The sequence below is a fragment of the Rana temporaria genome, chromosome 3 (assembly GCF_905171775.1).
Source record: "Rana temporaria chromosome 3, aRanTem1.1, whole genome shotgun sequence".
In the NCBI taxonomy this organism is placed as follows: Eukaryota; Metazoa; Chordata; class Amphibia; order Anura; family Ranidae; genus Rana; species Rana temporaria.
Genome location: NC_053491.1, coordinates 110,310,078 through 110,334,640, shown reverse-complemented (window position 1 = coordinate 110,334,640; position 24,563 = coordinate 110,310,078). Strand labels below are relative to the sequence as shown.

Sequence of the window (24,563 nt, the reverse complement as noted above, 5' to 3'; positions counted from 1 at the left end):
GTCCTGAAAGATGAACCACAAGTGGCATTGCATTTCTATTAAGTTATCAAAATCATTCATGTTGGGCTTTTTTTTTTTTTGCAGTGCCTTTGGAATTTAGCGTAAAGCCTCGTACACATGCTCGGTTTACTCGGCAAGAACCACCAAGAAAACTGCTGGCAGAGCTTTCTTACCGAGTATACTGAGCGTGTGTACGAGACTTTCAGGTTTCTCGACAAGAAAACTGCCGAGAATCTAGACGAGAAAAAAAAGAACATGTTCTCTATTTTCTCGTTGTGAGATTCGCGTCAGTTTTCCTTCCCGAGAGAGTGTATACTTACCTGGTCGCCGTGAAAACCTACGCAAAATTACTTTGACGCATGCGCGGTAGCTTCCTAGGCATTTGCCAGCAATAGCATTGTGCTAATCAATGCGACGCCACATCTGCTGCGCTGCACCAATTTCAAAAAGTAGTTCCTGTACTACTTTTTGCAATTTTGGGCTACGATTTACATTGACATCTGTGCAGATGTCTCTGAAATCGCAGCCGAAATTGGAACGGACAGGCGGGAGTGAAATTGTACAAGTTCAGCTGAACTTGCACGGCTTCATTCCCGCAGCCCAGTGTGAACCTGAGCTTACAGACAGATGCAATCATTTGATTATCACACAATCACAAAGCTAAAAAACTGCTACACCTTTTCCAAAAACGAAACAATGAAAAATCCTGTTTTTACTTAGTTTTATTTTGCACATTTTACTTTTTTTTCCATTTCACAGAAAGTTTAGCTGCATATTTTCTCAGTTTGCATCCACGCAAATTTAAACTCCGCCAACCAGTGATTTTATCTGACGGCTTTTAGTTTCTTTTTTTTTTTTTTTATATATTTTTTTTTTGTAATTGCAGTTTTTTTCTTATTTTTCAATTTTTTTATTTTATTTTAAAATGAGTCCATCAAGGAAAGCTCTAAACCCGTCGACACCACCTCCCAATTCCCGATCCTTCCCATAACAAAATGCATATTTGATGCTTGGGCATTGCCGTTAGAACCCCTTCACCCCCGAGGTCTAGACTTAGACAATGTGGCACTGTAGGGGGATTGGGATGTTGGGACACATCTGGCACCACCTGTTCACTGAGTGCCTTATTGCTGTGGGTTAGACCTTTTAGACAAACCTTTTAACACAGCTCTTATAGAACATTTGCCCCCGCTCAGAAGTGAAGGGGTTGAGTTTTCACACTCTCTTTCTTCCCAGTTTTGTTACATCATCTTCAGCACGCTACACACAGGGACGCTGTCCTCAAACTCGCCTGCCAGCCGTTTCTTTCACTCTGCGTCCCCCTTTTGGCATCACACGCTTGGGGGTTATAGAAGCCAATCCACAATGGTTCTCGGTTCTGGAGGTGCTGTCTGAGCTGGTAACCTGTCTTCACTGTAGAGTAAAAGATGTGTGTAGAAGAAACCATTTATTAGTAATAAATCCTCCACTGACCTACCACTATGCCATAATCTAATAATCTACCGTTCATGAAAACTCTGTTAGTGCATGGGGGGGGGGGGGGGGTTCAATGCAAAAGGTATGAATGGGTCCTGAGTTGCAATACTTTATAGTACAATTTACTTTATTCACTCAGACAAAGCCTTCCTCAAAAGGTCTTATTCATCTGTACTTTTTATCAAATGTTTTTAATTTTTTTATCCTCAAACTGGCTTTTTTCTCAGTTCTTGCCTGAATGTGGCAGGGGGCAATACAATCGTTTTTGTTGGTTGAAACAAACATATACAGTACAAGTTTACTATAAGTACTGCTTGTCAATGTCTACTACTTTTTTTTTTGTATTCTGTAACTGATTTGGCCTATGGCTCCCACTGCCCTAAGTATCTCGTGCGAGATCAGGAATAGGGGAGAGCAGGTACATGCAGTCGTACAGTAGGAATTCGACAGATATCGTTTTTTTCCAATGACGATATTTTAGCCACCTCTCAGGCAGATATGTGCCAATATTCTGTACATTTAAATTTTTTATTTTTGCACTTTTTTTTTTTTTTATTGAAGATTTTTCAAAAAGTACAGAAAGAACATAGGTATTCAGCAATTACGTTATGACCGTAGTTTGATACAGAGATAATTCGTAATAATTCGTAAAGTAGCTCAATAAAACGGTTACATTTTCCAAGAGTAGGTACAATTCACGAAAGGTTCTACCAACTTCGAGAGTAAATGAGGCAGAAACAGAGTGTATTTCAGTTCAATAACAAGTCTACATGACATACCGATTATCATATCCTATTCACAGATATACCGCTGCTTTGGACCATTGAGACCAAGGTTGCCATACATCCAGCTTCTGCTGGTATTTGCCCTCGCTGGATGCCAGCATTAATTCGTAGTTTTGGTGTGTGTTCACCTGATCTAGGGTGTGTTCAACGGTCGGGACGTGTGGGGTTTTCCAAAGTCTTGTAATGGATAGTCTGGCTGACAGGAGAATATTAGTCACTACCACTCTGTAGGCCGTAGAAAAGTCCTCTATCGTCAAGTTTAATAATGCCAAGGCAGGTGTTGGGGATACCAATTTTTGAGAAATATCCGTTATGATGAGGAATATCGTCTTCCAATAAGGTTGGATGAGCGGGCACGTCCAGAGAATATGCAATAGGTCACCTCTTTGCTTATTGCATCTCCAGCAAATGTCAGGGGTGGAAGGGCTGAAGTTCGCGTTTCTCGCCGGGGTAAGATACCACCTAAGCGATATTTTTTGCGCTAATTCCCAAAAGGCGGAGTTTTTAGTGGATTTGTATATTGAGCGAAGGGCTGTTCTCGCCACTGTGACTCGGAAAAGGTATGTCCCAGATCCGCGTCCCAGTGTAAGTGAGGTTTTGATTTGGCGAAGGTCCGTTTTTGGTGGAAAATGTCATAAAAGAGGGAGATTCCCTCGCTTTTGTGGCTTAGCAGTGGTCAAAAACAACCATACCTCAGGCGGGATGGAGTAAGACGGAGTCGACATCTGAGCAAAACAGTGTTTCACCCTAAGATAGTTGAATAGTTCTGTACATTTGAGATTAAACTTCTCTTGCAGGCGTAGAAAGGATTATTTTTGCACTTTTTTTAATCACCGTTATTGCTGTCACAAGAAATGTAAACATCCCTTATAACAGTAATAGGCAGCTGCATTGGTTTTTAGTACAATGAAGCCTACTGCCGCTGTAACGAATGATAACGGGGTGATGCCTGCAGGCAATTCCCCAGCAAAACCCATTGAAGCAATATCGGTAAGATCAGTCTAGTTTGCGTCAAGATACCGATTTTTGGGAAAACGCAGATATCAGCCTGCAATAAATCGGCCTTACCGTTAATCGGTCGATCCCTATTGAACATCGCTGGAGTGCCAAGAGGAGACAGGAGGCATTTTTACAAAAATGGAGCTACTCTAAAATACAGACAAAGATTCATTGTTTTTTGACCTGCCATAAAAGTAAATGGCAATGCACTGTTCCACTACAAAAATCAAGGGCTGTTAAATAGTACAGTTTCATAGATGTGCTCTCCTTTAAGCTCTATTTTTTCTTTTGCGACACCCACGCACACCTTTTAAGCAGAAATATAGTACAGAACACTACTTACCAAAGAGGACAGGCAAGGTGGTTTAGGAGCGCAGCTATCGGAATAACCTGGTGAAATCTCTGAGAGCCCAACACACTTGCTTACATTCCTCAGCACTGTAAAAAACAAATATCGATATTACCATTATTTAATTTTTTTTGCACCTGTTTATATATATATATATAATTTTAAATACAAGTAGGCTAAGCTAACGTGATTGTACTCCATCTTATGCCCCCATAAATATTTCAAAGTTCAGTCAATTTCTGCTGAATCATTCAATGTTCAAGACATGGGTGCCACACAGTACCACCCAGCTTGACAAAAGGTTAATAAAAAAAATTGACCAAGCTGGGTGGAAAATTATAGGCTAAATAAATAGTGCCAGCAACATATCCGATGCAGTCACTGTTTGGCAGCCATGGATATCATCCACACAGTTAGCAGGAATGGAGAAACCAACCAATTTTCCCTCATTCAGCCCACTGGCTGAATAGAAGAAAAGTGGGCCAGGTATGGAAAACTTTACAGAGTTCAGCTGCCCTATTACTAATGTCAGAAAGACAACAGCATATTAAAATGAGCGGGCTTTACCTTGTTACTTGTTTGTGGAAATCTGTTAACTGCTTATGTGTTACTGTAATTGCTCCTCCCGATGTCTCCTTTGGTAGACCCTTCAATGCCGTTTCCAGCCATCTACAAAACATCTGAAAAGGGATAAGGAGAAATTTTTACAAATTTACATTTATGCAAGTAAATAAGAATGTAAAAAGCTGCAATGACAAAAACTACTCAAAGATGTTAACATAACATTAGTGGTCCTTAAACTGGAAATATATGGTAACAAAGCAGGTATGCACATGCAAATTATGGCTCACTTAGCTCTTTGTGTGCTCTCCTCCAGCGATGACTGGTCAAAGCTTCATTCAAAACCCTCCACTACTTCGTTCACCTCTTGTAACACTTTTGGCCACTGAACAGTCAATGATGTTGTAACTGCTATGTGTACAGAAGTTTCATTGTCTATACACCCTGCTATATTGTCAGCATACCAGGAGTGAGCTTGGCACACGCTGTGTATTGTACATGCCAGAAAAACACTACTAGGAACATTCCCTTTCCCAGTGACAGAGCCTCTAAATGCATGGTTAGAGGATTCCTGCTTTTTTATACTTCGTACCTAAACATCTTTGCATTTGAATGTGGCACACAGCTGTCAAAGGTTGAGGACATATATATATTAGACTACAAAATTTAAAAATGTTATATACCGATTCTACGGTTTCCTTACCGGCCTGTCAAATATCATCATTTCCCACACAACTTCAGCCACATCAGGCAATGTATAGGGTGGGAGACAGAAACAACAAGCATGGAGAATCTGGCTGACCAGCTGTTGCCCAAACTGATTCATTACTTGCTGAATCAGATCCTTCCGCACTTCAAAGTTCTCCTCGTGCTGCGTTAAGAGAAAAAAAAAGGGGGGGGGGGGGGGATCAGCTACAAGTATTTAGAATATAACACTAATTTGTATGTTAAGCAATTCTTTCAAACATACAGTATTAACACAAAAAAACATGTAGTAGTATTTTGCACACTTGAAGTCTTACATCATTGGATATCCCAGTGTGTATAAGATCACGCAGAAACTTCATGACACTACAGTTGGCATCTCGGTGGTCTAATGTAGTGGAAGCAATTGCCCACTGCAAGACATGCACTAGCACCTGACTTCTCAGAAGGACAATGGGACATCGCTGTACGAACCTGAGAAAGAAAATAGAAAAATCAGCCACTGTGCACACATAAGCACAAATTTTACCAGGTTATTAATACGAATAATAAATTACAGACTGCATGTTGTTGATCCAGAAGTATCAAATGGTTAGGGGGATCATGAAGGAATTTATATTATTATTTATATTAGTAATTTATATTAATTTAAATTATTTATTTTACAGTTTGGAACGGTTAGAATGGTCTGGTCTATTCTGGTGAGCGTTTCCACTGCAAGTCAGACCGTCAGGGGCCATACAGGGCCCTAAAAAATGCCTAGTGTGTCCACCAATCAATGGAATGTATTGTAGCTCCGCCCTAACCGAACCGTTCCGTTTTCTATGGCCCCACATCTGAAGCAGGACCCAGAATGGTGCGGTATGGTTCGGTTTTATGGCACACTTTCATGATGGAAACACCCAAAATAGCGTACCGTACCGAACCGATCCGCTCAATGGAAACAAGGCATTAGCCATCTTTCACACTGGCAGAGTCCACCAGCGGGTCCGCCCTCTCAGCAGGGGATGTCTATGCTGAGCCTGTGGATGACAGGTCAGTGGCTGCTCTGATACAGAGCAGACACAGACACAGCCCGCTGACCACAATGTGCTGTCAGATGAAAACGGACTGCCTGTCCGTTTCCATCCGATTAAAGCCGCCATCTGTCTGTTAACAGACAGGATCAGATGTCGGCGGGTGTCAAAGGATCCATAGAGAGCAATGGATTGTCTGATCGGGTCTGCCTGAAAAACTGACAGGCAGATCCAAATCAGTCCATTAGTGTGAAAGGGGCCTTACTGATCCAGTGGTATAGTCCGAGTCAGTAATCTATAACAAAGTATGCAGATGGACGTTGACTTCTTTGGCTGGGGTCTTGTTTTCAGTCAGCGACTGGGAGCTGGAGGCAGTCAGGTAACTGAAATTTACAAAAGGAGTTCAGCCATGGCAGCCAGTGTATTTTTCTCTGTACAGGTTTTCTTTTATGCCAATGTTCAAGCAAGCACTGAATATGAAAAGATGTGAGGTCTTTAGCACTCATAACATGCAGAGATAATGGGTTTTAATTATAGTATATGCAAAAGTGAGATGTTTGGATTACCTACAAAATCTTTTTTTGGAGCACATCACGGGTGTATTCATGACTCATTGGGTTGTGCTGCAACCTTCAGGGAAATTGATACAGAAAAAAAAAAAAAAAAAAAAAAAAAAAGGGCAGGCTTCTCGACCAAGGCATTAAACAACTTTCCCATCACACCTTAGCCTCATTTTGGAGAAGTAATAAGAAACACAAGGGGAGAGATCCCAGTTTCCTGTGATGTACTCCAAGAAAAGGATTTTACAGGTAACCCAAAAAAAGAGGAATTTTGATTTCTTGTAAATTCTATATCTTGGAGTACAGTATAGGACACAGGCAATGTAATCAGACCCTGGGTTATAGACTAAAATCTTCAGGTAACTGGATACTGGCAAAGCTTTCGAGGGCACCTCAGCAAACGGATTGTTGGTCTAAATATGAAGGTCCTCCCAAATATCCCATATGTATGATGGTATAGCTTCATATTTGGCCTAACAATCCGTGCGCTGTGTATATCATCTTTTATGGATGATATCATGCTCATATTGCTTTGACCCTGCACGTTTGAGGGGACCACCGTCCACTGAGTGATGTCTACAGGAGTAAGAAAGCCGAGCAGGAGCGGAGATGCCAGGCAGCCTGTGCAGCTCTTCGCCTGTCAGTCAGGTATGCAGCGGTCCGGACACTGGCGGCTCATCCATTCTGTTCTGCATTTTCTTCTAACAGATTAAACATTTTTTCCTCCATCTTGTCCCCCTTCATGATAAAGAGGGGGGGGGGGGGGGGAGAAGGGAATGCATTTATTTGTGACCAAAATGGTGCAAACTGGCAAGTATTCTGAAAGCTGCTGCTGAAACTCAGTGACAGCGCATGAGAATTTCTCCCTCGTCATAAGGAACTGGTAGAAAAAGTGCCCTGGAGGTATCAACACTAGGCAGGTGGAAGGAGTCGGATTCACATGGAAACAAACTGACCCCCCAAGGCATACTTTGTAAAGGGGCCTTCGTCCAGGCTCCTACTTGGCAAATATGGTATTGCAGGACCCCTTGCCCGAGAGAACACTGTGCTGAAAAGCACCAGTGCAATAGTACCCCAGGGGATTTAAAAGGAAAAAGTACCCCTGGGGATTTTGTATGAATATATGAAAGAAAAAAACGCTCTGTGCCCCTTGCCCTGTGATGTACAAAAAAGTACAGAATTTGGACATTTTAATTTTAACCAACAAACTGCAACCAGCGCACAGATGTGAATGGGCTCACTGGATTCAATGTCATTTTATGACACATGTATTTGTGTGTGTTCCAAAATGCACAGAAATGCAAAAATGTGAACCAGGCCTTAGGGGATTTCCACTAAACAATCCAGGCTGCAGGGCTTCTGCAAATTCCCATCTTCACCTATCACAGTCAGCATGCCCAAAGTGCTTTCAGAGACTCAACTGCCCCTTCATGGGGTCACTGCCCTAGACCTGTAAAGCATCCTGCCAACATTCATCAGATACCAGGTAACCCAGATAGCAATGCCCAAAAGGATGCAGAGTTCACTGGCAACATTAGAGATAATCTCTGTTCTTCCCCAGCAAGGTTCAGATACCATATTTCATATTTCTGGGCCTCATGGCTGTAGGCAACTGATCAGTTGAAGCTCTTCCTTTCTCCATCAGGGGAGTGTGGAAGTAGGCAGTAAAAATCTATAGGCTAATGCCTACAAAAGGAAATTCTGCAGATAGATTACACAAAAACATCCGCCATCTAAGGATGCTAGCAAAAATCTGAAGATAATCTGTGAAGGGAAGGGTTATGCTTGGGAAGTGAAGCCTTTCTTTGCCACCGTCTATTCACCTGAAGGTAGCAGCATAGCACAAGTCATGTATATGATGAAGCCCTGTATCCTGTGATGTACGATTAAGAAACAGAGGTCATTTGCAGCAAAGTAACTAAAATAGACAGCCATATCCAAATAAGAATAGTGGAGGAGTGATAGCAGTGCAGATGTGGAAAACCTATTTACCTGGTAAAGAGCCTGAAAAGGTCATCAACAGTGTCTGGGTGATTACGAAGTCCATTTTGCTGCTCCAGGAGTTGAAATGTAGGAATACAAAGAGCCTGCGAAGGAAAAAACAAAAGTTAATGTAAAAACTAGGCCTACATAAGGTTACATAATATAAAATATTGGTATTTGTAAGGAAAGTCTAAAACTGCAGAGGTATTATGGGTACTGAGCATATAAACCTGTGGAGTGCATCATACCACATCAACTATAAATCATTGGGTAGAGACTCATTACACAAATAGAAAGAGCTGTGCAAGTTGATAAAGTGGCCAGAATACAAGATTTTAACCACCTTAACATTGACTGGTGTAATTTACAAGAAGATCTTATGGGACAAGTGAATGTCTAGCCTCAGCTTGAACTAATGTTATTCTGAACCAGCTAATCTTAAAACAAGCTAAAGATTAAAACAAATATTCATATTAAAAAAAAAAAAACCTTGGTATCAGCCACTCCAACATCATTTAAATCTATGATCAAAATGTAACATTTCACACTGTATTCTATTTTTAGCCTACGCCTATTAATCTGAACAATCTTACTTTGTGACGATCCCCACACATTTAATTCCTTTGAATTCTGTGACACACATTTACCATGACCCGTTTAAAGGCAGTTCTATTTCACAGAGCCTGCCTTCTGAATTACAGAAGCACTGAGGAGTTTCAGGAGGCAGATTCAATAGAGCATGGGTGCCAAACCTGTGGACCTCCAGCTGTTCCATCATGCCTCTGCCTTTGGGAGTCATGCTTGTAACTCTGTAGGTTGCAATGCCTCTTGGGACTTGTAGTTCTGCAAAAGCTGGAGGGCCACAGGTTGAGCACCCATGCAGTAGAGGATCACAGCTTGTATGTATCAAGGTACCATGGGATATATAGTCCTTAGAACATGAATGTAAATGGCAGACAGGAAGATGCAAAGCATGCAGGGAATCCAAGAAGCTGTGGAAAGGCATAGCCTGCAGACAGGCAGAGCTCACAAACCTGAAAAAAAGATTTTTCATGCAAGCTTATATTGGATTTTCAAAATCCAATATGTGTCATTGCTTGTTTGCTTTAGTGCACATGTGGGACAGGGGAGATCTCCTAAACCGTGCAGGTTTAGGAGAAATCATGGGTAGCTACAGGTAAGCCTTATTATAGGCTTACCTGTAGCATAACGTGTCTGTAAAGGGTTTACAACCACTTTAAAGACTGCCATGTCTAGATTTAAGGTTAAAGAGTCATAATAAAAGTGATCCAACTTTGCCAAAAGGTGAAGCCCAAGGTTTTTGGCGTAGGAAAAAGAATCTATAACTTCCTAAAAAAAAAAAAAATGATACAGGGTTCAAAACATGGGATAGAACAGTGGTTCTCAACTCCTGTCCTCAGGACCCACTAACAGGCCAGATTTTAAGCATTACCTTGGGGAGATGCAGACTAGAATACTACAATCACTGAGCAGCAAATTATATCACCTGTAATGTATTCATGTAATCTTGCAAACCTGGCCTGTTACTGGGTCCTGAGGACAGGAGTTGAGAACCAGTGGGATAGAAGGATCTCCCGAACTTCCACCAGTAAAATCTTGTCAGGGGGAACCATCTCACATTAGGTCCCAAACTGACTTCCAGCTACAGTACAGACTGCCGCATGTAGAGGGAGAAGGGATGCACAAATACACCCATACGCCTCTAGGTGGAAAAGCCCTTTTAGCCAACTGGAATGACCACACAATGTCTACTCCATAGGACTGAATATTTCAACGAAGAGAACCACCACCAACACAAGGGATGCATCTCGTTCATTGCGTCATCTCTCGTGCTGATTTATAAAAAAAAAACACATTTAAAGCTGAACTTCACCTAAAAAGGGAAGTTCCACCAATCCTCTTGCTCCCCCTTCCACTTTTGGATAGTTTTATTTTTATTTTTTCTGGGAGTGGTATTCAGAAAGCGCAGCAAGACTTGCACATGCACAGTTCGAAGCCGCAGGAAGTCATAGCCGCTTCCCACAAGCAAGATGACAGCACTGGGGACCAAAGGCCTGCCCATAAACCAGCCGAAGTGATGACAGTGCTGGATCCCTGTACTGGCAAGTTTGTGTCTATTAAAAGTCTGCACCTACAGTAATTGTAGCGGACCTAAGTTTTGTACAAGTTCCCAAAGTTTAAGCTTTAAAATATAAAGCATCTACATATGTATAATAAATCTATAGCAAAATTATGATCCAGTTGTACTGGATTGCCAATAAGGGTCAGAAACCAAAGCTTCAACAGCCATACTTTAAAGCCAGTGACTGAAGCCGGATGGCAGTTCAGCCGTTGGGACACAAGATCATGACAATCTGGCACTGCCCATGAAGCATCTGCCAGATATGGACCACATTCGCCTGGGCTAGTTCAGAGCAATTAGGACCATCTGAACGCCCTTCATCGTGATCCCGCAAAGCTGATCAGGAAGAAGTTTCAAGGAAGAAAATGGAAGGTGCTCAGCCCTACCAGCCTATATACTGCATGAGTCTTCAGAGACAGGGCAAGCATTGAAGGACGCAAGTTCAACTCGAACATTGGGTGTTCGTCGAATAGCAAACATTATGCGGTGTTCGCGGCAAATTCGAAAGCCGTGGAACACCGTTTAAAAGTCTATGGGAGCTTAACATGAAAAATCAAAAGTGCTAATTTTAATATATGCATGGTATTGTCATAAAAAGTGTTTGGGGACCTGGGTCCTGCCTAAAACATGTAGCAATGCAAAAAAAAAGTTTTTTTTTAAAAAAGCTATTTTTTTCGGGAGCAGTGATTTTAATAATGCTTAAAGTGAAACAATAAAAGTGAAATATTCCGTTAAAAATTTGTATCTGGGGAGTGTCTATAGTAGGCCTGTCCTGCAGAAAAATTACATTTCTAAAGAAAAAAAGTTGTTTAAAACCGATTACGGCTGTAATGAATTGTCGGGCCTCGGCAATACAGATTTAACTCCTTGGGAAAAAAAAAATGGCATGGGTCCTCCACCCCGTCCATTACCAGGCCCTTTTGGTTATGGTATGAATATCAAGGGGCACACCAAACCCAAATTCCACACCAGGTTCTTCAGGTCTGATGTGGATATTAAGGGGAACCCTGCGCCAATTAAAAAAAAATGGCATAGGAGTCCCCCAAAAATCCATACCAGATCCTTATCCGAGCAAGGCAACCTGGCAGGCCGTAGGAAAAGTGGGGGTTTCCCCGTGGTGTCAGAGGGGGTGGGGTCACCCGTTTACATCTTCGGGTGGCCCTGCCCTCAGCTATATAACAGCTGTCATGGCGGTAGACGCGTCACTCGGCGCCCGCCTCCTATGGAACTGTCGAGGCTTTTTTTTTGTGTTTCGGTCGGGCGGCGCGAGATTGATTTACATCGCTGGACTTTCCATTTTAATAAAGGACTTGTCCCGAAGTGTCTCCTGTCTTATTTTACCATTTTTGACACTTTGGTGAAATGGTAGGGGTAAAATGTACCAGTTATCAATTCACATGGAGGGGTCCCTGTTAAAGGGGGCTTCTAGATTCAGATAAGCCCCGAGCAACCAGTGGGCAAGAGTTGTGGGGATGAGGCCCTTGTCCATCCACCTAGGGGCAAGGTGCTTTGGGGTGGGGGGCGCGCCCCAAAAGCACCCATGCCATGTTGAGGGCACGTGGCCTGGTATGGGTGAGGAGGATGGCGCTCTCTCGTCTCTCTCTCCCCCCCCCCACCTTCCTGCAGCTTGCTCGGATAGGGGTCTGGTATTGATTTTTTGGGGATCCCTATGCCTTTTTTTTATATTATGCCAGAGATTTCCCCTTAAAAGCCATACCCAGACCTCATCAACTAAACTCATCCTTAGTTTGTACACTTCTTGTGTCCCACAAGTCACAAGTGAACTGAAAGTGCTGGAAGAAACTCACCTGCAACATTTCAAGCAATCCTTGTTGGCAACCTTCCTCCATCCCATACTCATCCACCAAGATGCTACCCAGATATAGGAAACATGAATGTTGGTGAATCTGGTAGACATTAACCATCTGAAAAATATTAACAAACTGTTATAAAAAATTACGACTTTTCCCAAGTACACACACATTGCAAGTTGCATTTGACGTCAAAGCAACTCATTTGTTATATTTGATAACTTGGGCCCCTTTCACACTATTTATCAGCGCTTTACCGTCAATTTTGCAGCGCTATTCGGCCACTAGCGGGCTGGTTTTACCCCGTTAGTGGCCGAGAAAGGGTTAAAAACCAACGCAAAGCGATAGCCGCAGTGCCCCATTGATTTCAATGGGCAGGAGCAGTATACACACTGCTCCAAAGATGCGGCTAGCAGGACTTTTTTTTTTACCGTCCTGCTAGCTCACCGCTTCAGTGTGAAAGCCCTCAGGGCTTTCGCACCAGGGAGACAGCAGCGGCCGTTTCAGGTCGGTTTGCATGCGCTATTTTTAGGATTATATCGCCTGCAAATCAACCCAGTGTGAAAGGGGTCTTATAGTAAAAAAAACAACACAATTAAAAAACTTCTAGTCCAGACCAATCCTGACATTTTTGTCACACCTGTAAAAATCAGCATTTTGCTAGAGAAATTACCTAAAACCGCCCAAACATAATTTTTTTTTTTTTTTTTTTTTTTTAAAAGCAGAGGCCCAGTGTCATCCTACCCAGGCTTCTCAATGGCACTGTTAAAGGCAGCGGCTGGATGGGGACCACTCCCATGTATAGGCATTTGTGTGACCGAGGAAGTTTGCCTGCCAATTTTTTACTCCTAGTATGCAGAAGGCTGCAACTGTTGGAATGTGGTTCTCCACCCAAAAGAGAAACAAGCTTGCCTCCTTCGAGCCGTCTGACTTTTGACTTCCCCCAGGGTGACCATGTAGGTGAGGGGGTCCAGTGTATACCAGGCAAGATAAAAAGTTGCAATGACCGCCATTGTATTCTCTAAGGTCTCTGCTAAAAAAAAAACATATATATAGTGTTTGAGAGTTCTATGTAATTTTCTAGCAAAAAAAATTGGGATTTTTACATGTAGGAGCGAAGTGTCAGAATTGGCATGGGTGCCAAGTGGTTAAGAAAATAATGTAAAATACCTGTGTGACAAGAGGCTGTAGGAGTGCAGCAGATCCTTTTCCAACACAGCGCACAGCAAAGCGAAGACATCGGCAACATCGTTCCACAATTCTGTTGTCGGCACGATGCTTGTTCAAAGTCTCTGACATGACGGGCCATATCTGAGATTGAAACTGCTATTATCACCAACAAACGGACAGTGTAGTCATTAAAAATTTTACAAGATTACCAGCAACCACAGACGTTACACACATACACAATCTTACACAGAATGGGACAAGCCCACCTTTTCATTACTTACTTCTTGGATGACTTTTTGGCATGGGTGGGTCTGTCCATTTTCTACCGAGGGAATGGTGTGCCTTCAAATAAAAAAAATAATCTATCAAGAGCATGCATTGCCTGCTCTACACCACTGTATAAAATCAAAAACAAAAAGAGCGCACACAGTTGTAAACTGCATTCACCAAATGGCAATAACAGGCTTAATCAATTGGACAAATTTCATTATCATTGCCTTTAAAAGCATTCTGCATTGCCCAACAACCACATACACAATGTGTTTACTGCTTACATGACACACTTACAGCATGAGCAGTGAAGCACAGGTATACAGGAATAGTTGACAGTGTTTAGCTCATAGCAATAAATTGCCACAATAAAAAAAATTATACTTTTAAGTGCAGATTAAAATTCTGATTCGCTCATTTTGTGCAATGCAGACAGTACTGATCAAAAATGTTTATAACCAGCTATTATCAAAACAGCAGTACATTGTATTTCATAATGCTATAATGGATGCATTGCAGCACTGCTAATGGTAGGACACATACCTGAAGATGACTGCCAGTCGGTCCAGAAATAGCGTGGGGTCAGAGGACAAGCCATTATTAGGGTCTTGGGAGAGGAGCTGAACAGAGAAGTAGGGAATAGGTTTCTTTTTTTGCACAAGAAAAAGGGAATAGGTTTCTTGACATATTAAAAATAAATGCATACAACCACTGGGAACTGCAGTTTACCTTGAAATTAGCCATAAGAAAACCCCTATACAGAAAGCTATTACACAAGATAAAACTAGGAAAAATGTTTTATTATAGGGCAAAAAGGTGGAAGAAAATAAAGTTTCTAAAAATGACCCTACATGGGAGGGGCTTAGCTGCTGTCATAAATCCATTTGACAAGGCATCCAAACACTGTGCAGACAGCTACAAGATGGAGGTATACCAAGTAAGTGTGTTACTTTTATATTCACTATTTCACTTATTTGCTGATTAAAAGGATGGGCTTTGATCTGCATATATCAGTTAAAGCAACCCAATATGCAAAAACAAAACTTTATTTTTTTTATATAATCAGCCCTAATTAAATTCCTTCTTGGACCCTGGGTGCTTGTCCATATCAGATGCAGTTTGGGAGCACTGGCAGTGCATATACAAGGCAGAATTCCTTGCTTTCTGAAATGTGCGCTGACAAAAAAAGTACTCCACTCACACCTTTAGTTTAAGTGCAGCACGTCGTAGGGCAAACCACTGCTTCGCAATTCCACCACAGAGAACAGAACTCTGTAGAGCAAAAGTAAAGTGTAAACAGTGCAATGCACCGGCGCTTGCCCATCAGCACTGCGTTCACAGCACACATTAGCAGCCATGCAATCAGCCCGGAGGAGAACTTAAGATTGCTTTTGCATAGGCTGTTGGAGCAGAAATGGGAGCCCCCAAAGGACGCGGTGGCCTTAAAGCAAAAACTTCCCTTTTTGGGTGAGCTCTGCTTTAAAAAACAGCAAGGTTTCTATAGAGTTAAAAGGCCGATGGCATAAATGTAAACACTGCTCAGGCCTATAGAGGGTGTACAGGCGTGACAGATAAACTAGTTAAGCATAGGTCTTCTTTAAAAATATAAAAAAAAGTAGTTCATCTAGGAGGAGCCCAATGTAATTGATCTTACATGCATCAACATTTTCTCACCTTCTTGAGGGCTTCAACCTGGACAGCACACAGCTCGCTCAAGCATTCGGAGATCTTGTCCAGAGGTAGACGTGCAAGGACCAGTGCAGTGCCTGACGGGGGGGAAAAATGGGTCAGTGAAACATTAGCAGGGCTGCATAAATCCCAGGATCCAGGGAAAATTAACATGTTTTGGCTCTGTGTGCAAAAACATATCTAAAGACTCAAATTTTGGAAAGGCTGCAGCTTGAATTCTACAGATTTCTTTACCTGTGTGCATGATCTATTTTTGCAGCAACGTGTTTTTGCTTATTTGAATATACAATCCTATAAGCTTTAATATCCACACTCATACAAGACGGACCTCTGATTTACAGGCATTGAACTAGATATGTTTCACAACAACTAAGTGTTTTTGCTGATGATGCCTTACACTTTCTAACCCTGTGGAGTGACTTTCTAAACATATCTATATTCTAAAAGACTTTGCAAACGTTCCAGGCCTGCAAGTAAAGAGCAAGGATTCAAAATGCTTAAAATCACTAACCCCTACCCCATCTTAAAAATGTGCAAGACATTAGGCGTGCCTTTGACTTTCACACACTCTTATACCATTATAGGGGTTTACTCAACCAACGTTCTGGCCTGTTTGCAACCAACTACCAAACTTTGAGTTGCGGCTTGCGAAGCCTCTTGGAGAACTGCAACAGCCATCACATTCCATGGTTGGGCCACATCATGGCAAAAAGATTCAACCTGAACTGCTCTACCTCCCTTTTGAAATGTTAAAGGCTCTACAGAAGCAAGTTTAAAATATCTGGGGAAGTCTTGGGCCTAGAATAACTGAAACCACCATTGGCCGGGTGTCCTAAATCTTACATTATGCCAGAAGTAAAATTCTTCTGTGGAACAGGCACAGTCAAATGCTTCTGACTACCCTTACATCCTTTTAACCTCATTATGTAATAATGCAATAAGGAAATAGTAAATAAGCTTAAAATGTCCATCTTTGCCACATAACAGGAAGGCTCATCGTGGTGTCCACTACATACGGAGCTTTATTCTACACATTGTCGGATATTGTTAAAAGATCTGTGTGATAAAAGCATTCTATAGATTCCATTGAATTATAATGTAAATACTACTAAAGCTCAAACCTTTTAGAAGTCCTACAGAAGCCTCTGGTGGCAATGAGAAGGAGTCCAAAGACCGAGCGATTTCCAGAAGCCCATTAAAGTGATGTGCCATGTGGTCCCGACAGACACAACAAATGTTCTGAATGGCTTTGGCAGAAGGCGTAGCCAAGGATGTCTGGCACAAGCCCTTCATTAGGTAGGACAACACAGGATCTAATGTTATCAGTGACAAAGAAAAGACACAATTTAGGGAGGAGAAAAAAAAAAAGGCTCTCCATACATATGAACTGAAAAAGGACATTTGCTGACCACTACAAAATTCTCATTCCACCCCCAAAAAGACAAAAAAAAAAAAAAAAAAAAAAAAAAGGAACCAAGATGACTGGCTTCCAAAAGACTTCCACCAGAAACGGTTCAACACCAGTTCATTCCTTTTACTGAAGATGTTATTTTGGAATAGTGAAAGACTAGACAAACAAGAAATCCCTCTAGCTTTACACATTGGAATTGATTTACTAAAACGGAAGAGTGCACAATTTGATGCAGCTGTGCATGGTGGTCAATCGGCTTTTAACTTCAGTTTGTTCAATTAAGCTTTCACAGTAAAACCTGGAAGCCGACTGGTTTCTATGCAGAGCTGCACCAGATTTTGCACTCCCCAGTTTTAGTAAAATCGACCCCATTGTGAGAATCTGCTTCTGCAGGTAAATAAGTGTAGATAAAGTACAGGAACCAAAAGGTTACAGTATATAGGCTTCAAAAAGTTACCTAGAGCACTCCGGATGCATAGGTGTTCCATTCATGTCAACTGGAACACAGCTGCATGGACAACACAGCTGCTCCCAATTTGACATCTATGCAAGTATGGGAGCATGACCCAGAAGGCAGACAGTGTGAGTTCAGGGACACGCACCTGTACACACCCGCACCCTCGCAGACACCAAATTGGAGAGAAACGGTGTCGGTGCAGCTGCTGCATCCCAATAGACATTGGACTGCCTGAACACCTGGATGGGCAAACAGAGCCCTTTGCTTAAAAAATATTATCAGGCCAGGTTCACGCTGGTACGACACAACTGTCGTACGATTGTGGATCTGACCCTGCGATTCGAAGTCAGGCATCTGTCTGAATTCAATGAACGGGGATCCAACTTTGATCCCGAAAATGCCAGGCATTGTATCTGGTATGAATCTTTTAGGGGGCATGGGTTCCCCCTCCAAGACCATACCAGGCCCTTTGGTCTGGCATGGATTTTTTACGCTTTACCGGCGTTTTTCAGGCGCTGGCAGTGTGAAAGGGCTCTGAAAGCACTCAGGCTTTCACGTTGGGATTGCAGGCGAGGCTTCTTTCAGGCACTTTACAGGCTTTGTTTTTAACGCCAAAGCTCCCGAAAAACGCCCTAGTGTGAAAGGGGTCTTAAGGTGCTTTGGAAGCGCTGCCTATTCATTTCAATGGGCAGGGGTGTTTTGGCACTCCCAACCGGCCCCAAAGATGCTGCTTGCAGGACTTTTTCTAACTTTGTGCAAGCTCACCGCCCAAGCGTGAAAGCACACATTGCAACGAATGGGAGGCAGTTTTCAGATGCCATTTCTAGCACTAAAACTTAGGGGGTCTTAGTATCACATTCTGCACAATATTTACAGCGATCTTTTGCACATATTCAAGCAGCGCAACATCATTCATTGTATATTTTATGCACTTTATTAGCCATCAGGTGCCTGCAGCAACTTGCTCTCTTTGATTATCATTGCATTTATTAGAAGTCATAATGTGGAAGTACACAAACAAAACACTGATTTTATTGCTGTCTGTGCCCCTGCTAACGAGATTCATCCTCTCCATTTGTTCCGTTTACCATTATCATCCAAAGTGAAAGTAAAAGAAAATCACAAATTTTGGGTTGTCCCCAGAAAAGAAATAGGAGGGAAATCTACCATAGGGAACACTAGTTCTGGTGATCCCTAAGGAATTTTCTTAATTTGCAGGGATTTCCTTTAACTTCCTGTTTTGGCTTTGGGACCGGAAGTGAAGTGAAATCTCGGCAATGGGACGCAGTTGGCGAAAAACAAAAAACATCCGACAGGGCTTATAACCCTTCCTTGCTCTATCCAAAGTGAAAACAAAAGTTTTGCCTATAGTTCTACTTAAAGGTTAAGAACTTACCAAGAAACTGAGGGTTTCGGTCAATCGCCTCACTCATCTCCCCTACCAGCTCTATGCTTGTGTAGCGCACAGCAATGTGAACAGTCTCGGGAAGTCGGACTACTGCATCTAGGACTTCTAGCAAAGTTGGATTGTTCTCTCTGCAAATAAAATGATGTAGAGATTAACATAAATGTTCATGCACATACATATACACCCTGAAAGGTAATTACATATGCAGAAATATTTATTACAAGTACTTATATAGCTTTGTCTGTTTATGCAGTGCTTTACATATAATATTGGACATTGGAATTAGTGATATTGTTCAGATGAAACCAAGATAGTGTGGGCACAGGAAATGGCAAGGTTTGCAAACTGATTAGAAATTAAATCTGGTTCTAGCATCAAGCATTATTTTATGTAAGCTAATGTGTAAGATTTACATTTTATTACCTCCCACAGAGATCAAAGTACTCCCTCTAACAATGCCTTCATGTGATTTTTTTTTTCCAGAATGACAAAGACATCTTTATTTAGGCATTATCTGTGGTCAAGTTTTTCACCCTGGATTGAGATGTTGGATCAGAGTTTACACAGTCATGTAAATTCTGGTGCCTTTGAAGTTCTTGGATGCGTTCACAAATGTCTGACGCACATCTGTAATCTCATCTTGTGACTTCCTACAAAAGTAATGTTGTTTGGAGCTGTCCCTTACAAAAAAAAAAAAAAAACTGTCCCTCTTTCCTCCCCAGAATTTACAGTATGACTAGAGCTGCACGATTCTGGCTAAAATGAGAATCACAATTTTTTTGCTTGAAATAACGATTCCCCCCCCCCCCTAATATCACGATTCTCGCGGGGTAACATCTTTCACATTATACAAAAAATAAAAAAAATTAGGCTAACCTTGCCGTTTTGTTTTTTTTCTTTTAATTCATTAAAGTGTATTTTTTTTTTAATGCGTTTGAAAAACTGCTGTGCAAATACGGTGTGACATAAAATACTGCAACATTATATTATATATATATATATATATATATATATATATATTTTTGGGTGTTCCAAGTAATTTTCTAGCAGAAAATATATATTTTTTTTTTACTTGTAAGCAACAAATGTCAGAAAAGGTTTGGTCTTTAAAATGGTTAAACTTCCTTAATCTACACGCCGGAGTTCTTTCCTTTGATAAAAGAACGAAGAGATACTTTGTTTCCACTTATTAAAACTTGGCAGGCTGCCTGGATTTTGTTGATCCAGCTGTGAGAAAGTTTGTGACATGCTGTTTTGAAGATCGGGAACGGAAAAAGATGGCGATTTTCATTCTTCACGATTAATCGTGCAGCTCGAAGTAATACTAAACGTTTGTTATTTTATTTTTTTCTTTGAAATAACAAACCTGTTATACTTACCTGCACTGCTTGCTATGAAGGCACTTGTGAGTGCTGGCTCCCAAGCTGGCCCTATGAGTCCTTAAAGCCTGGTGCACATGATGAGATTATCGGACAACTGATGGCCTTTTTTTTTTTTTTTACATGCTAGTCTCCATATCGAAAATGAAGAGGTTACTAAAGTTAAGAAAATTCCCGTACGCCAGAATAAAAATTTGGAAGCGATGTAATGTGTTGTAGTGTATTTTCGGTCGAAAACTGTACTGATTAAAAAGAAAATCGTACGATCTTTGGGCACACAAAGCATAGTTCGGCCCCGCCCCCTCCTCACTGGCTGCAATTGACAGCAGCAGGATCTATTGGTTCTAAGCCAATGAGGCGTGAGAGAGCCTTGGCTCTCATGCACATCGCTGGATCAAGATCAGGCGCAAGTATTGGGGGGGGCGGGGCTGATAAGAGCTGTACGCTTTAGTTTTTTATCTACATATACAGAATAATTGAAGGTGCCTTTACAACAACTTTAAGTCTGTATAATCAGACCAAATAAAAAGTACACACTATTAAAATTGTTTTACTGCACCAGTTATTTCATCCAACTCTAAATTATTGCACTCATTTTGAAAAGCCAGTAAAACAGAAAAATAGGAGGTGAAAAAGCATAATTTATAACACAATCATTTTTCACATATTAATTCCTCATGGGGGCGTGGTAGAATGGCATCCTTAGCGTACATATTTTGTGATTTAAAGTGGTTATAAACCTTTTAAAACGAAAATGAACAAAGCATATCCTCATATACAGTGTACTTGTCTCAGTCCATAGCACTTAGTGTGGATCCTTCCTCTGCTATGCCCGAGTCACTTCTGACAGTCTTTCAGACAACAAGCAATCCTTGGTAAGGGCCCACCACCCTCTAGCACAGAGAATGTACTGTGGAACAACCTGTCCTCCTGTAACATTCATGATGAATTTGTCAAGTGCCTCACCAAAGAGACGTCCTCCTTCAAATGGCATACATGGGAGATCTTTTAAAGGAAGACTTAGGTGGCCATGCTTTGAGTAACAAGATTCTGCAAATGTGTACACACACACAAATCAGAGCCATTATGGAGATTTGTGTGATGCCATAGAACAAGTAATGACACAAAAGAGCAAAACAGAAGGTAAGTGCTGTAAATACGGGCCTGGAATACAGGATTGGGTTGGTTTTTCATTGCCCAATTTGAATTAGCTGTGGTTTGACAAATGGAAATTTCAAAAAATAGCCTGGCTGCTGTAGGGCAGGACCTTTAAAAATAACAGCTTGCTATGGGGGCACCCAAGCCGAGCCGCAGCTTCCTGTGTCCATTCAGACACACAGCCGTGGCCCAGCCCCCTCTCTCCTCTTTGGCTCACCGACTGACAGCAGAGGGGGCCAATTGCGCTTCGCTGCTGTCTCAGCCAAAGAGAAGGGAGAGTCCAGGGAAGCAGAGGCTCTCATGCAACATCTCTGGATCTAGGTGGGCTCAAGTAAGTATTAGGTGGGCTGCTGCACAGAGAAGGTTTTTCACCTCAAGGTAAAAAAACTTTTGCCTTTACAACTACTTTAAGACAGACAAGACTACTTTGTTGTGGTACTTTTGTGAAACTCTTTCCCAACTGATAGCCTGCGAATGATTCTCGAAGGGGTAAAAATCTTTTGACTAACTCAATAGTCAGATTTCCCATTTAATTTCTAACAGGAAAGGTCTTTTTAGGCTTGGCTGGTGTCTTAGTACCCAAAGGGGCATGGCGAGACAGAGGGGAATCAAGTGAAACAATGCCGTGGTTTTTGTGCACAGCAGCAGCAAGCATATCACTGATGTCAAGTATACGTCATAAAGACATGACTAAGTGTATAGGAGTCCGAGGGTGAGAAATCTTCTATGGCCTCCTAACACTGCCTCTTTATTTCCCCCTGAATAGGAGTCTACTATTGGTTTGAGAAAGGAGCATTCTATTCAGCCCTGAAACATATTACTGTGCCCATCTTAGATGTCACATAAGGACTCATCCAACCCCAGCTGAGGAGAGCCGAGCCTGGCACAACCGACAGACTACCGAGAAGCCGGAAACCTTTGCATCACCTCAGCTTGCACTCTTGCAACTAGAGTGGTTGACCACATGCACCCGATAGCACCTTCCCTTAGCAGCTCTGCATCTCGTCCAGCAGCATTCCCTTCCGGGTCACTCAGAGTTGGATGACATGCTCATTCCTTACACGAGTGTAATGTTATATTTCTTTTATATTTCTATTACTATATCCCCAGCCATCTCCATACTTACTGATGAGGATATGTGTACTTTAATTACATTATATATACTGATAAGGATCTATTTTGTACACACGTACCCTGGGAACTGGAGTTACAGACATTACATTTGCCCACACAAGCAAATTGTGCTTGGTAAAGTCCACAAATCTGCATTTTTGTGTGGGCGGTTTAAAAAAAAAAAAAACACAAAAAATAACATCAAAAACAAAACAAAAAAACAACTATATAGTTTCGAACAGAGTAGGGAATAATTCAAATACCTGTCAGATTTTTGGCTTATGTTCCGTTGGGGAGATTTACCTCTACTTCCTGTCCTGTAAATACAACAGGAAGTGAAAGGAAATCGCTCTAAAGTATGGGAATCCCATTCTTAGACATTGGTCAACAAAAAAAACTTCCCTTCTATTTACAATCATGACTATATTCACCAGGACAAAAAACATAAAAATTAAACTTTCTCCCAGCTGATTTACATAAATTGTTAAAAACAAAAAATCCTGACAGAGGTTCCTACCCCCCACCCCCATCCAAAGAATATAAAAAAAAAAATACAGAAAAAAAAAAACAAAAAAACAAAACAAAAAAAACTGTATACCCACAGAAAAGCAAAAATGTATGTAAATAATGCAACAGCACAACAAATATGCCAGAGATTGACAAAATAAAAAAACAAACAAAACAAATAATAAAAAAAAAAAAACAGCAGTAAAGCATTCCATTTTAAAACACAGAAGTATATAATAAAAAAAAAATATTAAAAAAAAAAAAAAAAAAAAAAAAAAAAGCAGCTAAAAAAGGGAATCTTTCTTGGTACATATTTAGTATCCACTGCGCCAAGTTGGCTCAGCAGATTTTACTTAAAACGGTCTCAAAACTATACACATTTAAAAGCTTATAGCAAAAAAAAAAAAAAAAAAAAAAAGAAGGAGAAGAAAAGACAGCAACAGATGATCAAACTGCATACTTTTGAAGGAAAAAATAAAAAGTACGGTAATGCTTACGGATCTACACTTTTAGCTATGGAAGCCATTATAAACAGCACAGCCTCTGTGACTTCCCAAGGTGGATTTCCATCTTTCAGAGTGGAATACAACTGCATGGAAAAGAAGAAAAAGATATAGAAATAAAAAAATATAAACTTACCTTAAAAGTGAACAGTGTTAATTAGTAGGGCAGAGGACGGTGTCAGTTAGTTGGGCAGTGTCCTTGGTCAACTCCACAGCTAAGCATCATGGCATGTGTACACCCCGGCTGCTGCCTCTGCAGCTCAAAGGGATAGCGGTTGAGGGCCAGTAAAACTGTGGTTCAACCACAAGGTTTACGTTTGCCACAGCCAAATCAGTAAGAAAAAGTGTGTAAAAAAAAATTAAAAAATAAACCCTGATCAACCACCCAGAGTAGTACAGTGTCACTATGGTGACAAACATGTGGGTATTGCCACTCCCCTGGTGCTCCAAAAATGTGATCGGTAGCCAGGAAGCGAGATGCACAATTTATGCCCCCATAAAGCCTGAAGCCTGCTCGTTGGATTTAGGGCCCCTCTGTGTGGACTAGGCTGTGAAAAAATCTCACCCATATAACATCGCCAAAATACTCGAGTAGCAATAGGTGTTTTGGGGTGTAGTTCCAAGTATGTCTATGATGTGCGTTCGAATTTTTTTTTTATATATATTTGGATTTCCCTTCCTGCATATTCTAAAACCGTGTGGCAAAGATTACATTTTTAAAAGACTCACTATGCCCATCAGAAAATACCTTGGAGTGTTTTTTTTCCAAAATGTGGTAATTTTTATGGGTGTTTCCACTGTCCTAGCGCTTCAGGGCCTCCAAAACTATGAGAGGTAGTCAGGAAATTGGACGCATAATTTAGGCGCTCCCTTGATTTTGGGCCCCTCTATGCATTTAGGCAGTGAAAGGGTCTCAAACAGGTGTAATCCTTATACTTTGGATGCATAGCAGAATGCGTTTTGTGTTTTGGGGTGTAATTCAAAGTATGCCTATGCTGTGTGTGAGAAATAACTTGTGAAAAATAAATCATTTTTATTTGATTTCTAAATTTTCCCCAAAAAATTGACAAATTACAACTTAAAAAAAACTCACCATGACTCTTACTAAAA

At 41.3% G+C, this 24,563-nt stretch overlaps 1 protein-coding gene across 4 annotated transcripts in view; it reads right to left on the bottom strand.

Annotated features, from left to right (window-relative positions):
* Window positions 1-704: 704 nt before the first annotated feature.
* Window positions 705-24,563, bottom strand: part of TNPO3 (transportin 3) — a 59,162-nt gene continuing 35,303 nt past the window's right edge. The window contains exons 10-24 of one of the 4 annotated variants that reach the window (XM_040343220.1): window positions 23,448-23,539; window positions 22,707-22,760; window positions 18,782-18,921; window positions 16,639-16,830; window positions 15,503-15,594; window positions 14,372-14,448; window positions 13,840-13,900; window positions 13,559-13,714; window positions 12,386-12,502; window positions 8,444-8,538; window positions 5,193-5,349; window positions 4,874-5,041; window positions 4,177-4,289; window positions 3,604-3,698; window positions 705-1,413 (exon numbers count right to left, since the gene is read on the bottom strand). In XM_040343220.1, coding sequence (XP_040199154.1) covers window positions 3,638-3,698; window positions 4,177-4,289; window positions 4,874-5,041; window positions 5,193-5,349; window positions 8,444-8,538; window positions 12,386-12,502; window positions 13,559-13,714; window positions 13,840-13,900; window positions 14,372-14,448; window positions 15,503-15,594; window positions 16,639-16,830; window positions 18,782-18,921; window positions 22,707-22,760; window positions 23,448-23,539 — 1,575 coding nt within the window. In that variant the 3' untranslated portion in view covers window positions 705-1,413; window positions 3,604-3,637. The remainder of the gene's footprint in view (window positions 1,414-3,603; window positions 3,699-4,176; window positions 4,290-4,873; window positions 5,042-5,192; window positions 5,350-8,443; window positions 8,539-12,385; window positions 12,503-13,558; window positions 13,715-13,839; window positions 13,901-14,371; window positions 14,449-15,502; window positions 15,595-16,638; window positions 16,831-18,781; window positions 18,922-22,706; window positions 22,761-23,447; window positions 23,540-24,563) is intronic. The other 3 variants (XM_040343221.1, XM_040343222.1, XM_040343223.1) reach the window with 3 other exon arrangements.